A 16,220-nucleotide genomic window follows, 5' to 3' on the forward strand; every position below is an offset into this window, starting at 1 on the left:
ACCTCCTTCTTTTTGGTAAGGTTAGCATTAGATTTGCAAGTGCACCGATTCACAGAGCCATCCTGCGGGGATGGGCACTCCGGAGCTCCACAGCACACCCACCGAGTAAAAACTTCATCGATACTTTCTTTTTTTTTTTTTTTTTTTTTTTTACTTATTTATTTATTTATCATAGTCACAGAGAGAGAGAGGCAGAGACACAGGCAGAGGGAGAAGCAGGCTCCATGCACTGGGAGCCCGACGTGGGATTCGATCCCAGGTCTCCAGGATCGCGCCCTGGGCCAAAGGCAGGCGCCAAACCGCTGCGCCACTCAGGGATCCCTCATCGATACTTTCAAGACTGCAAGCTGTCCTGTTGTACCTGCACTAGGCATGCATTTGTTCTGATGTTTCTGTATGAATGGATTTTTAGAACACGTCAAAATTCATTAAATTTCTGCCATGAAAGATATATGGGGTGTTATATCCACAATTTTAGGTATAGTTTCGGTTCAGAGTTCCTAGGAATCACAAAGCTTGGAAGGCTTTCAGAGATTTTTCGGCTCTCTCCTTCCTTCACTCATCACGGCTTCCTTCACATGCATTTGTCCACAAGAAAACGGAGTCCCAAAAAGTTTAAATTATTTGCTCAATACTATGTAGCCATGGGCGTATAAGTTTCCCTATTTTTATTACTTATTTCTCCTAATTACCTATTACTTAAGTTCTCTTATTGATCTGGCCAGGTTTTTTGTTGTTGTGTTTATTTATTTATTTATTTATTTTTTTACTATTACATAGCCAGTTGCTTTATGTTCACCTTAAAGAGAAGGATGGAGTAGTTAACAGCTAGCATTCTAAGGTAAAATAGGAGTTAGGCACAAAGAGACCATGTTGAGAAGAAATACACCCATATATTAATAGATATAATTTTGAAGATGAAAGGGTATGTCAGAGAAGTATGAGTTTAGAAAAAAAAATGCAGAAAGCCACTTGAGTGTCATTCACTACTATCTGAAATACCAAGACTCAATTTATATAAAGCCTTAAAAGGAAAAATATAATTGATAACAAAATGACAGAAAAATACTCCAATGTGCCAATTTTTCCAGGGATACTAGATTATTCTCCTCTTCATACCTTAGCCAGCTTTTTTAAAAGATTTTTTTAAGAACAGTTTTCGATCTACAACAAAATTCAAAGCAAGGTATAGAGATTTACCATAAACTTTCTGACCCTCCACATGTAGGCTCCCCCATTTCACATCACTCATCTGAAGGGCACATTTTTTACCGAGGATGAAACTACACTAAAACACCAGCATCAATCAAAATCCACGCTTATATTAGAGTTAACTCTTGGCGCTGTACATCCTGCCAGTTTGCAGAAATATATAGCAGCATATATCCATCATTATAATATCCTACAGACTATTTTTTACTCCCCTAAAAGTTATCCATGCTCCCCCTATTCATTTCTCTCTCCTACCTAACACCTGGCAACACTGTGTAGATATTATGTGGATGTATGTTTTCACTTCCTTTGGGTAAATGCCTAGGAGTGTGATTGGTGGATCCTATGGCAGTATGTTCAGTTTTGTAAAAAACCTCCAAACTGTCTTCCAGAGTTGCTATACCATTTTGTATTCCCACCAGCAATATTCATTTTTGTTGCTTCACATCCTCACCAGCATTTGGTATTTTCAGCGTCCTGGAGTTTTGCTATTCTAACAGGTATGCCGTGGTATCTCATTGTTGCTTTAAAATGCATTTCCTCAATGACCTATAATGTAGAGCATTTCTTCATATGCTTATTTACCACCTGACTTTCTTCGGTGGTGAAGTTATGGTCTTTGGTTCATTTTTAAATCAAGTTGTTTTCTTATTGTTCAGTTTTAAGAGTCCTTTGTGTATTTTGGATAAGCATCTTTCATCAGATGAGTCTTTTGCAAATATTTTCTCAGTCTGTGGCTTGTCATTCTCTTGACATTGTCTTTTGCAGAGCAGAAGCATTTAATTTTAATGAAGCACAATTTATCAATTATTTCTTTCACACATCATCTTTTGCATTATATCTTAAAATGTATCATCATGCCCAAGGTCATCTGAGTTTTCTCTTATGTTACCTTCTAGAAATGTTATAGTAGTTTTGCCTTTTGCATTTAGGTCTATGATGCATTTTGAGTTACTTTTTTGGGGAAGGTTATAAGGTCGATGTCTAGATTTTGTATGTGTGGGTGTGTGGATATTCACTTATCCCAGCACTGTTGGTTGAAGAATCTCCTTGCTCCATTATATTGTCTCTGCTCCTTTGTCAAAGGTCAGTTGACTGTATTTTTGAGACATAGTTATTTTTTGCCCTTTTATGTTTATTCCTAAAATAAATGTCTGCTTTATTAGTTATCTAGAAACTACATAGATAGATCTGGGTGTTTTTGTTTGTTTGGTTGGTTTTTGTTTTGGCTTAGCCAACAGAAATATGTTTCAGATCCCAGTTCTGTCTTATTCCTTCAGGAATGTACCAAGTGGAATTTCCCATACTTCTTAGCAGTGCGTCCACTGGATTTATAATTATAAGTAATTGTCTTTGTCCAATACAACAAAACAAGGCATGTGCAAATGGAAAATATCTTCCAAAGTAGGCACTACTTCCACTAAATGTTGCTTGTATTACTTATAACAGATTTTGTAGTTCTTCTGAAACATGTTATATCTGTATATGCAGATTCAGGACTTTATTTCAAGTCTAGGACAGCTAAACTGTCCTAGAGGTGAGAGTGGCTCAGAGTAAAGCCTTAAATCTCAGGCTACATTTGTTGCAATCTGGAGATGTCTGCCTCCCCTACCCCCTTTATTCCCCACTTCACCTTTGACAGCTTCTCTGAGCCAGGAGACCTGGGAAATTACATTCTCACTGAATTACCCTCCAGCTATACTTCCCCTGTGATTCTAGGGTGAAGAAGTGGCTCTTAAAGGACCCTCCTCCACATTTCCTGTGGCTTGCCTGTACTCTCCTCCCATCCACGCCCAACTGAAATAATCCAGTGATAAAATCCTGAAATGAATCTTTCAGGATTATATTCCAATTATTTTAAAGGAATCTCATTCATGACTCAAGTTCTAGGTTCCTTTTCTTTTTCCCTTTTTTTATCTGCATATAGAAGTGCTTATTTCTTTTAATAATATTTCTGGTTAGGGCAGGATAGTGGAATACAACTGTGCTTACTCTCTCGTTTGTTTAGAAAGCAATTACTGCATTGGACCGAAGGTGTGTGTCCTTCCAAAATTCATACTTGGATACCTTAACTCCTAAATGTGATAGCATTAGGAGGTGGAGCCTTTGGGAGGTAATCATGTCACAAAGTGAATCCTCATGAAGATCATTAGCATCCTCATAAAGGGACCCAAGAAAGCTTTCTCCCACTCTGTGTCCATGTGAGGATACAATGAAAAGACAGAAGTCTAGAACCCAGAATAGCGTTTTCACCAGTGAATCTGCTGTTGCCTTGATCTTGGACTTAACTTTGGGACAATGAGAAATAAATTGTTTATAAGTCACCTAGTCAATGGCACTTTGTTATAAGAGCCCTGACTGAGATATGTACTTCACTTGCCAATAGCTACATATTGCATACAGGGAAGCACTGTGATTTAACTAGTCATTTTATTAGTGGAATTCTGATTATTTTGCTACATCAAATCATGCTATCACAAGAGCTGTACATATATTTAGAAGAAACTCATAGTAATAGAATCACTGACCAAGGTAGTGTCCTTTAAAATTATGACACATAATTGCAAAATTATTTTTCAAATAGGTTGCACCAATTTTTGCCTCCACCAAGAGTATGTTTGTTTTCCCCAATTCTTTAATATCAAATGCTATTATTAATAAAATATCAAGTCTCAGACTTCTATCCTTATAAAGACCTGCTTCCAGGGTTGGCCCTTGGTAGGCAGCTGGGAACTTACCTGGTAAACAGTTATCTACACTGCTAAAAAAATTTTTCTCTGAATGAGAAAACTGCCATAAATGATAAAGTTGTTCATTATGCTTAATTTATTTGTATAAACAATGTGGTTTATGTTGAACATTTGCTTTCCTTCCAGGAGTTTAGGATTTTTGCATGTTCTAAGCAGAAGGTGCCTATGTGATCAACCTCCATTAAAAATTTGGGACACTAAGTCTCTAATAAACTTTCCTAGCAGACAGTGCCTTGTACAATTTGCTGCAACTCTTCATTGGAGGGATTAAGTGCAGGCTGTGAATTTCCACCAGGAGAGGATACTGGAAGCTTGAAATTTCCAGGAGAACCTCATACAGAGTTTCCTCTGGACTTCACCCCATGCATATGTTCCTTTATAATTTTGCTTTGTATCCTTTCACTGTGATGACTCTCAGACATATGCTGAATCCTTTGAGTCCTTCTAATGAATTCCCACCATTAGAGGTGGTCTTAGTGATCCCTGACATGCTATTAAACATTTTTATTTACTAATTTGATAGGTGAAAATGGGATCAAACATTTTTTGTATTTCTTCAATTATGATTGAGGATTAGCAAATTTTCTGTGACCTGAACCTGTCCTTTGCTGATTTTAATAGATTTTAATTTTTAGAGCAATTATAGGTTCACAGCAAAATCGAGTGCAAATTATAAAGAGTTCCTATAAACCTCCTGCTCTCATATATGCATAACCTCCCCATTATCAACTTCACTCACTAGAATAGAACCTACATGAATACATCATAACCACTCAAAGTCCGTAGTTTACACTACAGGTAACCCTTGGTGTTCTATAGTCTATGCATTTGTGCAAAACTATAAGGGCATATGTCTATCATAATATCATACAGAGTAGTTTCACTGCCCTAAAAATCTTTTGTGCTCCTCTGTTCATCTCTCCCTTCCACCTAAACCCTGACAACACTTCTGCTCTTTTCACTGCCTCTATGGTTTTGCTTTTTCCAGAATATCAGAGTTGGAATCATACAGTATGCAGTCTTTTATTTCACTTAGTAATTATGCATTTAGTTTCTTCCATATCTTCTCATGCGTGATAGCTCATTTCTTTTTAACACTGAACAATATTCCATTGTCTGTATATTCTGTAGTGTATCGATTCATCTTTTGAGGGATATCTTCAAGTTTTGGCAATTATGAATAGAGTTCTTATATAAATATCTCTGTGTAAATATTTGTGTAGATATAAGTTTTCAGTCCTTCTAGGTAAATACTAGTGAGCACAACTGCTAGATCACATGGTAAGAAGTGTGTTTAGTGTTGTGAGAAAGTGCTAGGCTATCTTGTAGTATAGCTGTAACCATTTTGCATTCCCACCAGCAATGAACCAGTTCCTGTTATTTCACATACTCACCAGCATTTGGTATTGCCAGTGTTCTAGATTTTGGCCACTCTAACAAGTTTGTAGTATCTCTGTTGTTTTAATGTGTATTTCCCTGACACCTATGATATAAAGTGTCTTTTCATATGCTCATTTGCCATTTGTAGATCTTCTTTGGTGAGGTGTGAAGGTCTTTGGCACATTTTTAAATCAGGTTGTTTTCTCATTGTTGAGTTTTAAGAGTTTTTTAAAATATATTTTGCATAATAGTCCTTAATTGCAAGTGCCTTTCACAAATATTTTCTAACCAGTCCGTGATTTACCTTTTCATTCTCTTGATCCTCTGCTTATTTTCAATTACGTTTTGACCTTTTTTTCTTAATATTATGAGTCCTTATATATTAAGAAAATTAGCTCTTTGCCAATGAAAAGTTCACATAGTTTTTCTCGGTTTGCTATTTGGGCTTTAACTTTTTTTGTGGGGGGGCGGGGGCTTTAACTTCATTAATATTTTTATTCAGCAAAATGTACTCTTTTTAAAAAATGTAGTTGACTATTTTCCTGCATGATCTATGCATTCTGTGCCCTAAACTGTCCTTGTTTAAGACTTTAGAAGCTTTATTTATCCTTTCTTCTAATATTATTGAAAAATCTGAAGTATTAAGTATACCTGGGCTTTGCTTTGGTATAACAAGCGTCAAAGGCATATAATCTTTCTCTTTCTTTCTTTCTTTCTTTCTTTCTTTCTTTCTTTCTTCTTTCTTTCTTTCTTTCTTTCTTTTTTTTTTTTATAATTCATCTTATTCCTTTACATGGCAAAGCAACCGCACCCTCAAACAAAGTAAATTAATTAATTTCCTCCCCAAAACTGGAAATGCTCCTTCACCACGGGTGACATTTTATGAGATTTTGCAGATCTTATTTCTAGACCCTATTCTTTTTGATCTGATTATTCATTCATGAACATAAATTTGTTATTACTATTTTCATACATTAAAATACATTTAATTATCTTGGGACATTAGTTTTTTTCTACTTTTAGTTTTCATTTTTTTTTTTTGGCCTTTCTTACACATTTATTTTTCCCTTATAAATTTATAGTAACAATGTGGGGACAATTGGTATATTTAGCAGGTGTTCAAGATAGGCACACATCTATTTTTTATGTTTCTAAGTCTGGCATTCTGTGCAGAACTTTTTTTATAGTCAGGTTTATGTACAGATTTATTTTTATCGTTCTTACTTTTTAAAAAATCTTTTAAAAATTTTATTTAAACTCATGTTAGTAAACATATAGTTTCAGTGGTAGAATTTAGTGATTCATTAGTTGCATATAACACCCAGTGCTCATTACATCAAGTACCCTACTTTTTTCTTTTTTTTTTTTTTAAAGATTTTATTTATTCATGAGAAACAGAGAGAGAGAGAGAGAGGAAGAGACACAGGTGGAGGGAGAAGCAGGCTCCATGCAGGGAGCCCAATGTGGGACTCGAGCCCAGGTCTCCAGGATCATGCCCTGGGCCAAAGGCAGCGCTAAACTGCCTAGTCACACGGGCTGCCCTAGGATGTAATTTCAACCCCTTCTAGCAGAATATAACCATATGTAACTTCAATCTGTGGATTAAAGTCTTAATTTCAGGAAAGTCTTCTATTATATCCTTGTGTTTTGTTGTTGTTTTTTTCTGTTCTAATTTTTCTGGTCCTATCTTCAAGAACACCAGAGTTTCATATAGTGATCTCCCTCACTTGTTTCCACAACCATCATTTTTTTAAACAATTGCAGTTCAGTTGGATGTTCTCAAACTGTTCTCTATATCATTGACTCTTTACAACATATTTTTTCACTTTTTGTTGCTTCTTAGATAAAGCCATTTCTTTTTCTTGTTTTTAATTCCCTTCTATTCCTTGTTGGAGCTTTGCCAAATCATTCACTCAGTTAATGAGTTAAACTCATTCAATTTTCTTAGCTCTTCTGTTTTTGGTTCAGAAACACTATATTTCCTTTACTATCTTTGGTTTCTTGGAGATCTGCTTGCCATTACTTTCATATCAACTCTTGGCCTCGGGCAATACTCTACTTAAGCCTACCTGATACTCACTGGTTCATAGGGAAGCCCTCTGTGTCATGGCGTGTTGTATAGTGATTTAGAATTCTCGTCCACTGTTCATCAAACTTTAATCCTTCAATCCATCAAACTGGTAGTCCTTTCTCGACAGTAATGGCATACTGAATTTCTCATTCGGTCTTGCCTATTATGCCATTCTGTTTTCAAACAAACTCAAAGATGCTTTGGCAGCCGTTTCTTTTAACATAGATCGTGCCATACCAAGGAGGAGTCATTGGTTTGGCCCTCACAAAGTGCAGGCTACTCAACGATTTTGAGGGTTCACAAAAGTCACAAAACATAATACCCTTCTAAATTTCTTCCTTCTGTTAGGTTCAGTTTCTCCACATTCTCTAAATCTGTCATTTGTGATTTGAGACTGTGACTGTTTCCTATTATCATGAAAGAATAGACTTTCATTTGTGTTTTTAATTCTTACTGATTTCAGTCTGTTTGAAAACAAAAAGCAGGCTATATCTATCATCTGCAACTTGGATGTTCTAGCAGTAATTCTGCTACAGTTATATTTATTTGCCTATGAACTGCTTCCCCATAATTCTTAGGTTTATTCAGCCAAATTCATTTAGTTACTCTTAACAGATGTTTTCAGACTTATTAAATGATTTTTTTACCCTCTGACATGACAAAATTGTTTCTGAATCTGATATAAGGTGAAACACTTTAAATTTGATCTGTGGCTCTCTCCTTTGTTGGTATTAACCATTCACTCTCTAGTTCACTAGCTTCACAGATTTGATGCAATGTTTGAGCAAAATGTAGGACAAAATACCTGATTTTTGTTTCTTCACTAAGACTTTAACTTTCTTAATCATATATATTTTCCCATATATATTCTTATATATAATTCTTAAATATAAGAAATATTAATAACCAATTTAATGTAAAGTTTAATCTATACCCTATTAAGTTATAACATGCATGCAAGTATCATTTTATTGTTAGATAGGATATTTCTAACAGAATATAAGTACCTGACAAATAATCTACACATTTTTAAATGTGTTTGCTTATTTCAAAGAACCAAATGGGAATATTAGGTTCAATGCAGTGGCAGGTACTATCCTAATTACACTTTTAATTGAGTGGTCAACATTAAATTAAATGTCTACTGCATGTTAACTCAGTGACAGCAGGAGACAACTCAAGTTGCCCTGGAGGCTCATTTAATTACTTGATGGGAGCCAAGTAACTAATATAACTGAAATACTTCAGGAAAAGAGATCAGGAAATCAGAATAAGATTGTCAGACAAGAATAAAACAGGGATTGAATTGAAAACACACATGATACAGAATCAGAGGTGAACACAGGTACACTTAAGGGATTGTAGGGAACTTAGAGGATGAAGGCAGATCAAGCAACCATTAATGAGACCAAGAAAGGAGCTGGACCGATGTCACTAGATGGAAGAAAAAGCAGATTATTGTGTGGCTGAGAGAAAATACGACTTGTGTAAGTACAAAAAGGGAAGGGACTAGCACATACCCTAAAAATAGCAACCAGAAAAACACTATGCTGAGAGAAACTATTGTTTAGATAAATCAACTGTTTATTGTTTACTCATTTATTTAAACTATCTTGCTTTCAATCAGTTTTCAAATTCCATAGATGGCAAAGAATGAGTGAAGAAAATAATGGTGAGAAAAAGATGAAGCCTGTGGGGTATGTTAGTAAACAACACACTTGCCACACAGTCCTATTCATATTCCCAGGAGCCAAACCAAACAGCAACCTGTGATTGGTTACAAGATTTCCAGGGCCAAAAGGAAAGCAACCCAGCTGCTCACCAGCAGCACATGGGTTGAGGCTTCAGTAAAATTTATCTTATGTGTTTTTAATCAAGAGAACAGACTGTGTGATGGAGTATATGACACTTTCAATGTCATTTCTACAATAAATATGATATAAAATTCTGAGTGATGTTACCATAATTTCACTCAGTTCAGTCCAAATCATAACTGCATAAATAGTTCAGAAAAAGCAATTATGCAAATGATCCAGATAAGACACTCCCAGATGGTCTGGCTTATCCAAGAGCAAAATTTAGAATATCCAGAGAACATCATATCCTTTAGATAATCCTCAATGAATAATCCTCAATGAATATTTTCACAACAAATAAACCACATATGAAAAAGTCTTTCATAATATAGTCATTATTTACCCAGAAATAATTTGACAAATAATTTCTGTCTAGAACATGCAGCGAATAAATTACATGTTTTCTAAATGAGGCTACTCATAATTAAATAATGTCTACTTACCTTAGTTTCTTCTGATTCCCCCTTTTTCCTCTGGGGAGATTTATTCCATTTTACAAAATGTGAAAGAGAATTATTCTTAGGTATAGCTCCCTGGGTGGTTGTTTAGATTTTGTTTATAGGGTAATTCTGAAAATGCTATAAATTTGGAGAGATTACAAGTGTGCTTTATTCTCTCTAAAATAAATATCTGAATTCACAATCCCCAAACTCTAGCTTCTAAGTAAGTTTCCCCCCTTGCCCCTGTGGGTGGAAACAGCACTATTGACCTAAAGTAGTAGTACCATCTCATGGAGAACAGATCACGCTACAGATTTTTGACAGGAACATTTAAATGAACTCTGGTAGTATAGTGCCTAAGCATGAGCAAAAGAAATAATGTCAGGAAACCCACAGAAGCTTAAGTGCCTTAAAGCAGAAATGTTACACTTGGGGGTAGCTCATTCTAGGCTTAAGAATATGAATCTGGGGACTTAGTAGAGTCTTAAGTACTTTCTAGTCCATGGCCTTGGCAGAGAGACACACCCAGTTAATGGTTACAAAATGTTACCTCAAATCAACAGCTTTTCCCGTCTTGTTAGTACACATAACCTCTCTGGTCTGATACCCAATCTGGATGTCCCAATATTTGTTCTCTTGTCGATTCTGTCTGTTTCTGTTTCTCTTTTTCTTAATAAGCTCACGGGCTTCGGGATCCTTCACTCCTTTTCCTCGGTCCTTCTCCCGTTCTTTATTCTTCCCACGTCTCCTTGCTTGTCTTACTTGTCTTGAGTGGGGCATCGAGCATGAGCTCCAGGGACCCACGTGCAAGCTGTACATGCTCTCTTCATCTTCACAGGGGCTGGACTGGCACACCTGAAACTCTGTCAAGTTTGGGCAGCCAGAACCTCCAAACTGGGGAGGCGCCACCACATGCCGAGTCCGGTGCTGGAGCCCACTGCCACAAGTCTTGGAACATTCTGACCACGCGGAAAACTCAGACACGATGCAATCTTGCTGGCAGGGGATGAGGCAGGCCTGTTCCAGGAGAGGTTTGGGCTCAAAGTACTCACAAATGATATCCTCTGCAGGAATGTCCTTCTCTTTCTGGATGCACGTTATTTCTCTCACCTGGATGCCTTCCTCCCCCTTAATGCACTCAGGGGGTTTCTCCAGGCTCTTGGATATCACAGGCTGACACTGGTTCCAAGGTCCCAGCCTCCAATCATACAACTCCTTGTGCCAGTCACACACCTTGAAACAGTTTTGCTGGTTGCTGGGTCTCTCAGCCTGCTTACAGTTTGTATGTAATGTGGTCCATCCTTCCACATGAGCACACCACACGGCCCGGGTCTGAATGCCTCCTGGACCACATTCATCTCCCATACACCGGCCCCATGGACCTGAAAATGATACAAGAGTTAACAGGGCCACTAGAAGAAAACTATAAGTTATTTCACTTTCCAGAAAGATGTTTCAAGATCTAGTACATTAACTTCCCTGAAGTGTTATAAAGTAGGTCTCTGTGCATGAGTGGCGGAAAGTAATGATCTGTACTCAGTATTTTTGCAAAAGGAGAAGTGTGTCAGAGTCTATATAAGGTAACCGCTGGGACTAGATTTCTTTGGGTCCTTCTGGGATTATGAAAAGTTTGCTTTTCTTCATTTTCTTAGTTTTAAATATAGAACTGTTGCTTCTAAAGGACATCGGAAATCAGTCACAGGGAAAACACATTATTACCCCTGCCTCATTGCCAACAAATCATGTCAGTAACAGGCTAACAAAGGGGCCCTCGGTGAAGAACTCTATCTCCTACAGGCTTTTCTTTTCCTGAGCAATTAAGGATTCTGTACAATGTGTTCTCCTCTACCTCATTTTCCATTCTGTACCTTCTATGACTGCAAAAATCTAGTGGATGTATACCTGTACTGATGGAAGTGTTCCCTTACTGGCCATCAAAGCTAAGAAGTTAAAAATCTTTTAAGCACATTCTGCCTTTAAATTCCACCCCCCCTCCAAGAGACCCCTGGGTGCCTCAGCAGTTGAACATCTGCATTCCGCTCCGGCGTGATCCAGAAGTCGGGGGAGTGAGTCCCACATCAGGCTCCCTGAGAGGAGACTGCATCTCCCTCTACCTATGTTTCTGCCTCTCTCTGTGTGTCTCTCATGAATAAATAAAATCTTAAAAATTAAATAAATAAATAAATAAATAAACCCCCCAAATTAATTGTTTTTCTGATCTCCCCAGTGAAATATAAAGATGGGCAAGAGAATTAAAATTTAACTCAAGAACTTCTGTGATTTTCTGAATGTTGAAGGGTTACCTGGAGTTTTATCAATTTGTTTCCTAAAATAGAAACTATTTGGGATTACAGAGTTGTTTTATGGAACACTTAAGTCAGTAGCTTTAGTATAAGGTGAGCTTTTTACCTTAGAATTACTCTTAGTGAAAAAAAAAATCCTCTTAGCGTAAATTGAAACCTACTTATTTGTACATATTTTTTAAGGTACAATAGGATTTTCAGCACTTTTACAGCTTTAATATATGAAATTGAGAATTATATGTAATATTATAAGTAATTATATAATTTATTATTTTGGAATTTTAAAGAAACATAATGATCGTATATAATTACATGATTTTCAAAATACGGACTATGGAACTTGAGGAATTACTTGATGTAGAGCCATCTTCAATATATTGTATTGGAAGGTAATGGCTGGTCTATAGTACTGGGGCTCTAGGGGTGCCTAGGTGGCTCAGTTGTTGACTGTCTGCCTTTGACTCACGTCCTGATCCTGGTCCTGGGATCAAGTCGTGCATCAGGCTCCCCACAGGGAGCTGCTTCTCCCTCTGCCCATGTCTCTGCCTCTCTCTCTGTGTCTCTCATGAATAAACAAATACAATCTTAAAAAAAAAAAAAAAGGACTGGGCTCTATGGTCTCCAACCCCACTCCACTGCCCTTCTACATCATTCCTGTATCTATAAGAGGAGCTCCATTATTATTATTCTTAAAACACAGGCTGATATTATGTATAAGATATTATCTGACAAGAGGCTTTTGCTGCTGAAAAGTGAAAACTATGAAATGAAACCAAAAGATTTACTCTTTTGATGAGAAAAACAGGTGACAGGAAGAGGAAGTGATTTCCCCAAGTTCATATCTTAAAGGAATAACAAAACCATCCTGGATTTCAGATTCTTGTTATTTTAGTTTTATGATTTTAGAGCTTAAGGCTTAGATATCCTATGCAAAATGATTAATCCAGAAAGAGTGAAATAAGAAGAATGTGTTTGTTCATCATGTGTAAACATTTAATCTTAACTAGAAACATGTTTATGAGGATGCCAACTTCATTACAAATGGAATAATGGAGTTGAAAATAGGATAATATTTTCAATCATTCTCTTTACTAATTAATCATTAGTACATGAAAATAAGAATTGGATATTTGGCATATCCATATCATTAGTTTACCAAATTCACATGCAAAGAACCATAAGGGCTTAAGATACATTTAGGGAAATACTCTTCCCAGAGTGTCAAAACTTTATGAGCTAAGAAAGTCAGTGAGTTTGTTATATCTGTCAACATGCAATATCTGATATTTTAATCTTATCTTTAATTTTTCAAAGGAAAATATATACCCATAAATGTGTTGATGCTCTTAGAGATTTTATAAATATTCAGTTCGAGAACCACAGAACTTAGGATGCTTCTCAATAAGAGATTACAATTTGTGTAAAATTTCAGAATTAATTCTACACATATTTGGTATTATTTCCTCTTCCCTACTGTGCTTAAACAAAACAGCAATCTAAAAAACAAACAAACAAAAAACAACCCAGTAGTCTTTATTTCCCACTCTAAGCATGGAATATAAAGGTACATTTATGTTGGACCATCAAGTGAGGAGCAAGCTAAATAATGCCAGTAAGTCTAAATTTCAAAGTATAAGGGTCTTGAAACAACCCAGAGTCTAAATCTTAGATGCAATTCAGGAGGACTCCTTGATATTTTATTTTTTCCAATCTTTGATATCAATTATGAGTTTAGACTAATGAATCAGATTAGGACTATTAACCAGCCTTATTAAAAAGAAGAGAGAGAAGACTCAAATTAATAAAATCATGAATGAGAAAGGAGAGATCACTACCAACACCAAGGAAATACAAACAATTTAAAAAACATATTATGAACAGCTATACGCCAATAAATTAGGCCATCTAGAAGAAATGGACGCTTTCCTGGAAAGCCACAAACTACCAAAACTGGAACAGGAAGAAATTGAAAACCTGGACAGGCCAATAACCAGGGAGGAAATTGAAGCAGTCATCAAAAACTAGGTTTTTAAAAAAGTTTTTTATTTAAATTACAGTTAGTTAATATAAAGTGTAATATTAGCTTCAAGAGTGAAATTTAGTGGTTCAATACTTACATGTAACACTCAGTGATCATCACAGCAAGTACACTCCTTAATCTCTATCACCTATTTAACCCATCCCCCCACCCACTTCACCTCTGGTAACCATCAGTTTGTTTTCTACAGTTAAAAATGTGTTTCTTAGTTTGCCTCTCTCTCTTCTCTTCCCTATGCTCATTTTTTTTGGTTTGTTTCTTAATTCCACATATGAGTGAAATCATATGGTGTTTGTCTTTCTGACTTATTTCATTTAACATAATATTCTTTAGCTCCATTCATGTTGTTGCAAGTGGCAAGATATCACTCTTTTTTATGGCTAAATAATATTACACTGTATACATACACCACATTTTTATCCATTCATCAGTCAATGGACATTTGGGTTCTTTGCATAATTTCAGTATCGTAGATAATATGACTATAAACATCGGGGTGCATGTATCCCTTCAAATTAGTATCTTTGTATTCTTTGGGTAAATATCTAGTAGTGCAATTACTGGATTGCTGGGTAATTCTATTTTTAAGTTTCTGAAAAACCTCCATACTGTTTTTCAGAATGACTGCACCAGTTTGCATTCCCACCAACAGTGCAAAGGTTTCCCCTTTCTCCACATCCTTGAAGGAGGGTTAAAGGTAACATACCTCGACATAATAAACGCTATCTATGAAACACACAGCTAATGTCATCCTCAATGGGGAAAAACTGAGGGCTTTTCTTCTACAGTCAGGAATAAGACAGAGATGTCTACTCTTATACTGTTACTTAATATAGTTCTGGAAGTCTTAGCAACAGCAATCAGACAACAAAAAGAAATAAAAGACATCCAAATAAGCAAGGAAGAAGTAAAACTTTCACTATTTGCAGATGACATAATACCCTATGTAGAAAATCTGAAAGACTCCACCAAAAAAACTGTTAGAACTGATACATGAATTCAGTAAAGTTGCAGGATACAAAATCAATGTAAAGAAATCTATTGCATTTCTATACACCAATAATGAAGCAGCAGAAAGAGAAATTAAGGAATCAATTCCATTTACAATTGTAGCAGAAAACTTAAGATACCTAGCCAAAGAGATGAAAGACCCGTATTCTGAAAAGTATAAAATACTGATGAAAGAAAATGAAGATGACACAAAGAAACGGAAAGACATTCCATGCTCATCATGGCTTTGAAGAACAGATATTGTCAAAATGTCTATACTACCCCAAACAATCTTCACATTTAATGTAATTCCCATCAAAATACTGTCAGCATTTTTCACAGAGCCAAAACAATTCTAAAATTTGTATAGAACCACAAAAGACCCCAAATAGGCAAAGCGACCTTGAAAAAGAAAAGCAAAGATGGAGGTATCACAATTCTGGACTTTAAGTTATATTCCACAGCTCTAGTGATCAAAACAGTATGGTACTGGCACAAAAATGGACATACAGATCAATGGAACAGAATAGAAAACCCAGAAATGAGCCCACAGCTGTAAGGTCAATTAATCTTTAACAAAGCAGGAAAGAACATCCAGTGGGGAAAAAAAAAACAGTCTCTTCAACAAATAGTTATGGGAAAACTGGACAGCAATATGCAAAAGAATGAAATTGGACCACTTTCTTATATCATATACGAAAATAAATTCAAAATGGACTAAGACCTAAATGTGAGACCTGAAACCATAAAAGTCCTAGAGAACACAGGCAATAACTTATTTGACATCAGCCATTGCAACTTCTTACTTAGATAGGTCTCCTGAGGCAAAGGAAAGGAAAGCAAAAATAAACTTTTGGGACCTCATCAAGATAAAAAGCTCCTGAACAGCAAAGGAAACAATCAACAAAAGTAAAAGGCAACTTATGAAACGGGAGAAGATTTATGCTAATGTAATTGTATCAAATGATGTATTTGATACAGGGTTAGTATCCAAAATATATAATAAACTTATAAAACTCAACACCCCAAAAATGAATAATCCAGTTTAGAAAAACGGGCAGAAGACATGAACAGACATTTTTCCAAAGAAGACATCCAGATGGCCAATAGACACATGAAAAGATGCTCAACATCATTCATCATCAAGGAAATACAACTCAAAATTACCATGGGTTATCAC

The 16,220-nt window shown here is 36.1% G+C and overlaps 1 protein-coding gene across 4 annotated transcripts in view; it reads right to left on the reverse strand.

Annotated features, from left to right (window-relative positions):
- THSD7A (thrombospondin type 1 domain containing 7A) overlaps positions 1-16,220 on the reverse strand; it is a 428,410-nt gene that overhangs the window by 236,922 nt on the left and 175,268 nt on the right. For all 4 annotated transcript variants that reach the window (XM_038556951.1, XM_038556952.1, XM_038556950.1 and 1 more), the window contains exon 2: positions 10,260-11,091. In XM_038556951.1, the coding sequence (XP_038412879.1) occupies positions 10,260-11,091 (832 nt within the window). The remainder of the gene's footprint in view (positions 1-10,259; positions 11,092-16,220) is intronic.

The sequence above is a fragment of the Canis lupus genome, chromosome 14 (assembly GCF_011100685.1).
Source record: "Canis lupus familiaris isolate Mischka breed German Shepherd chromosome 14, alternate assembly UU_Cfam_GSD_1.0, whole genome shotgun sequence".
Classification (NCBI taxonomy): domain Eukaryota; kingdom Metazoa; phylum Chordata; class Mammalia; order Carnivora; family Canidae; genus Canis; species Canis lupus.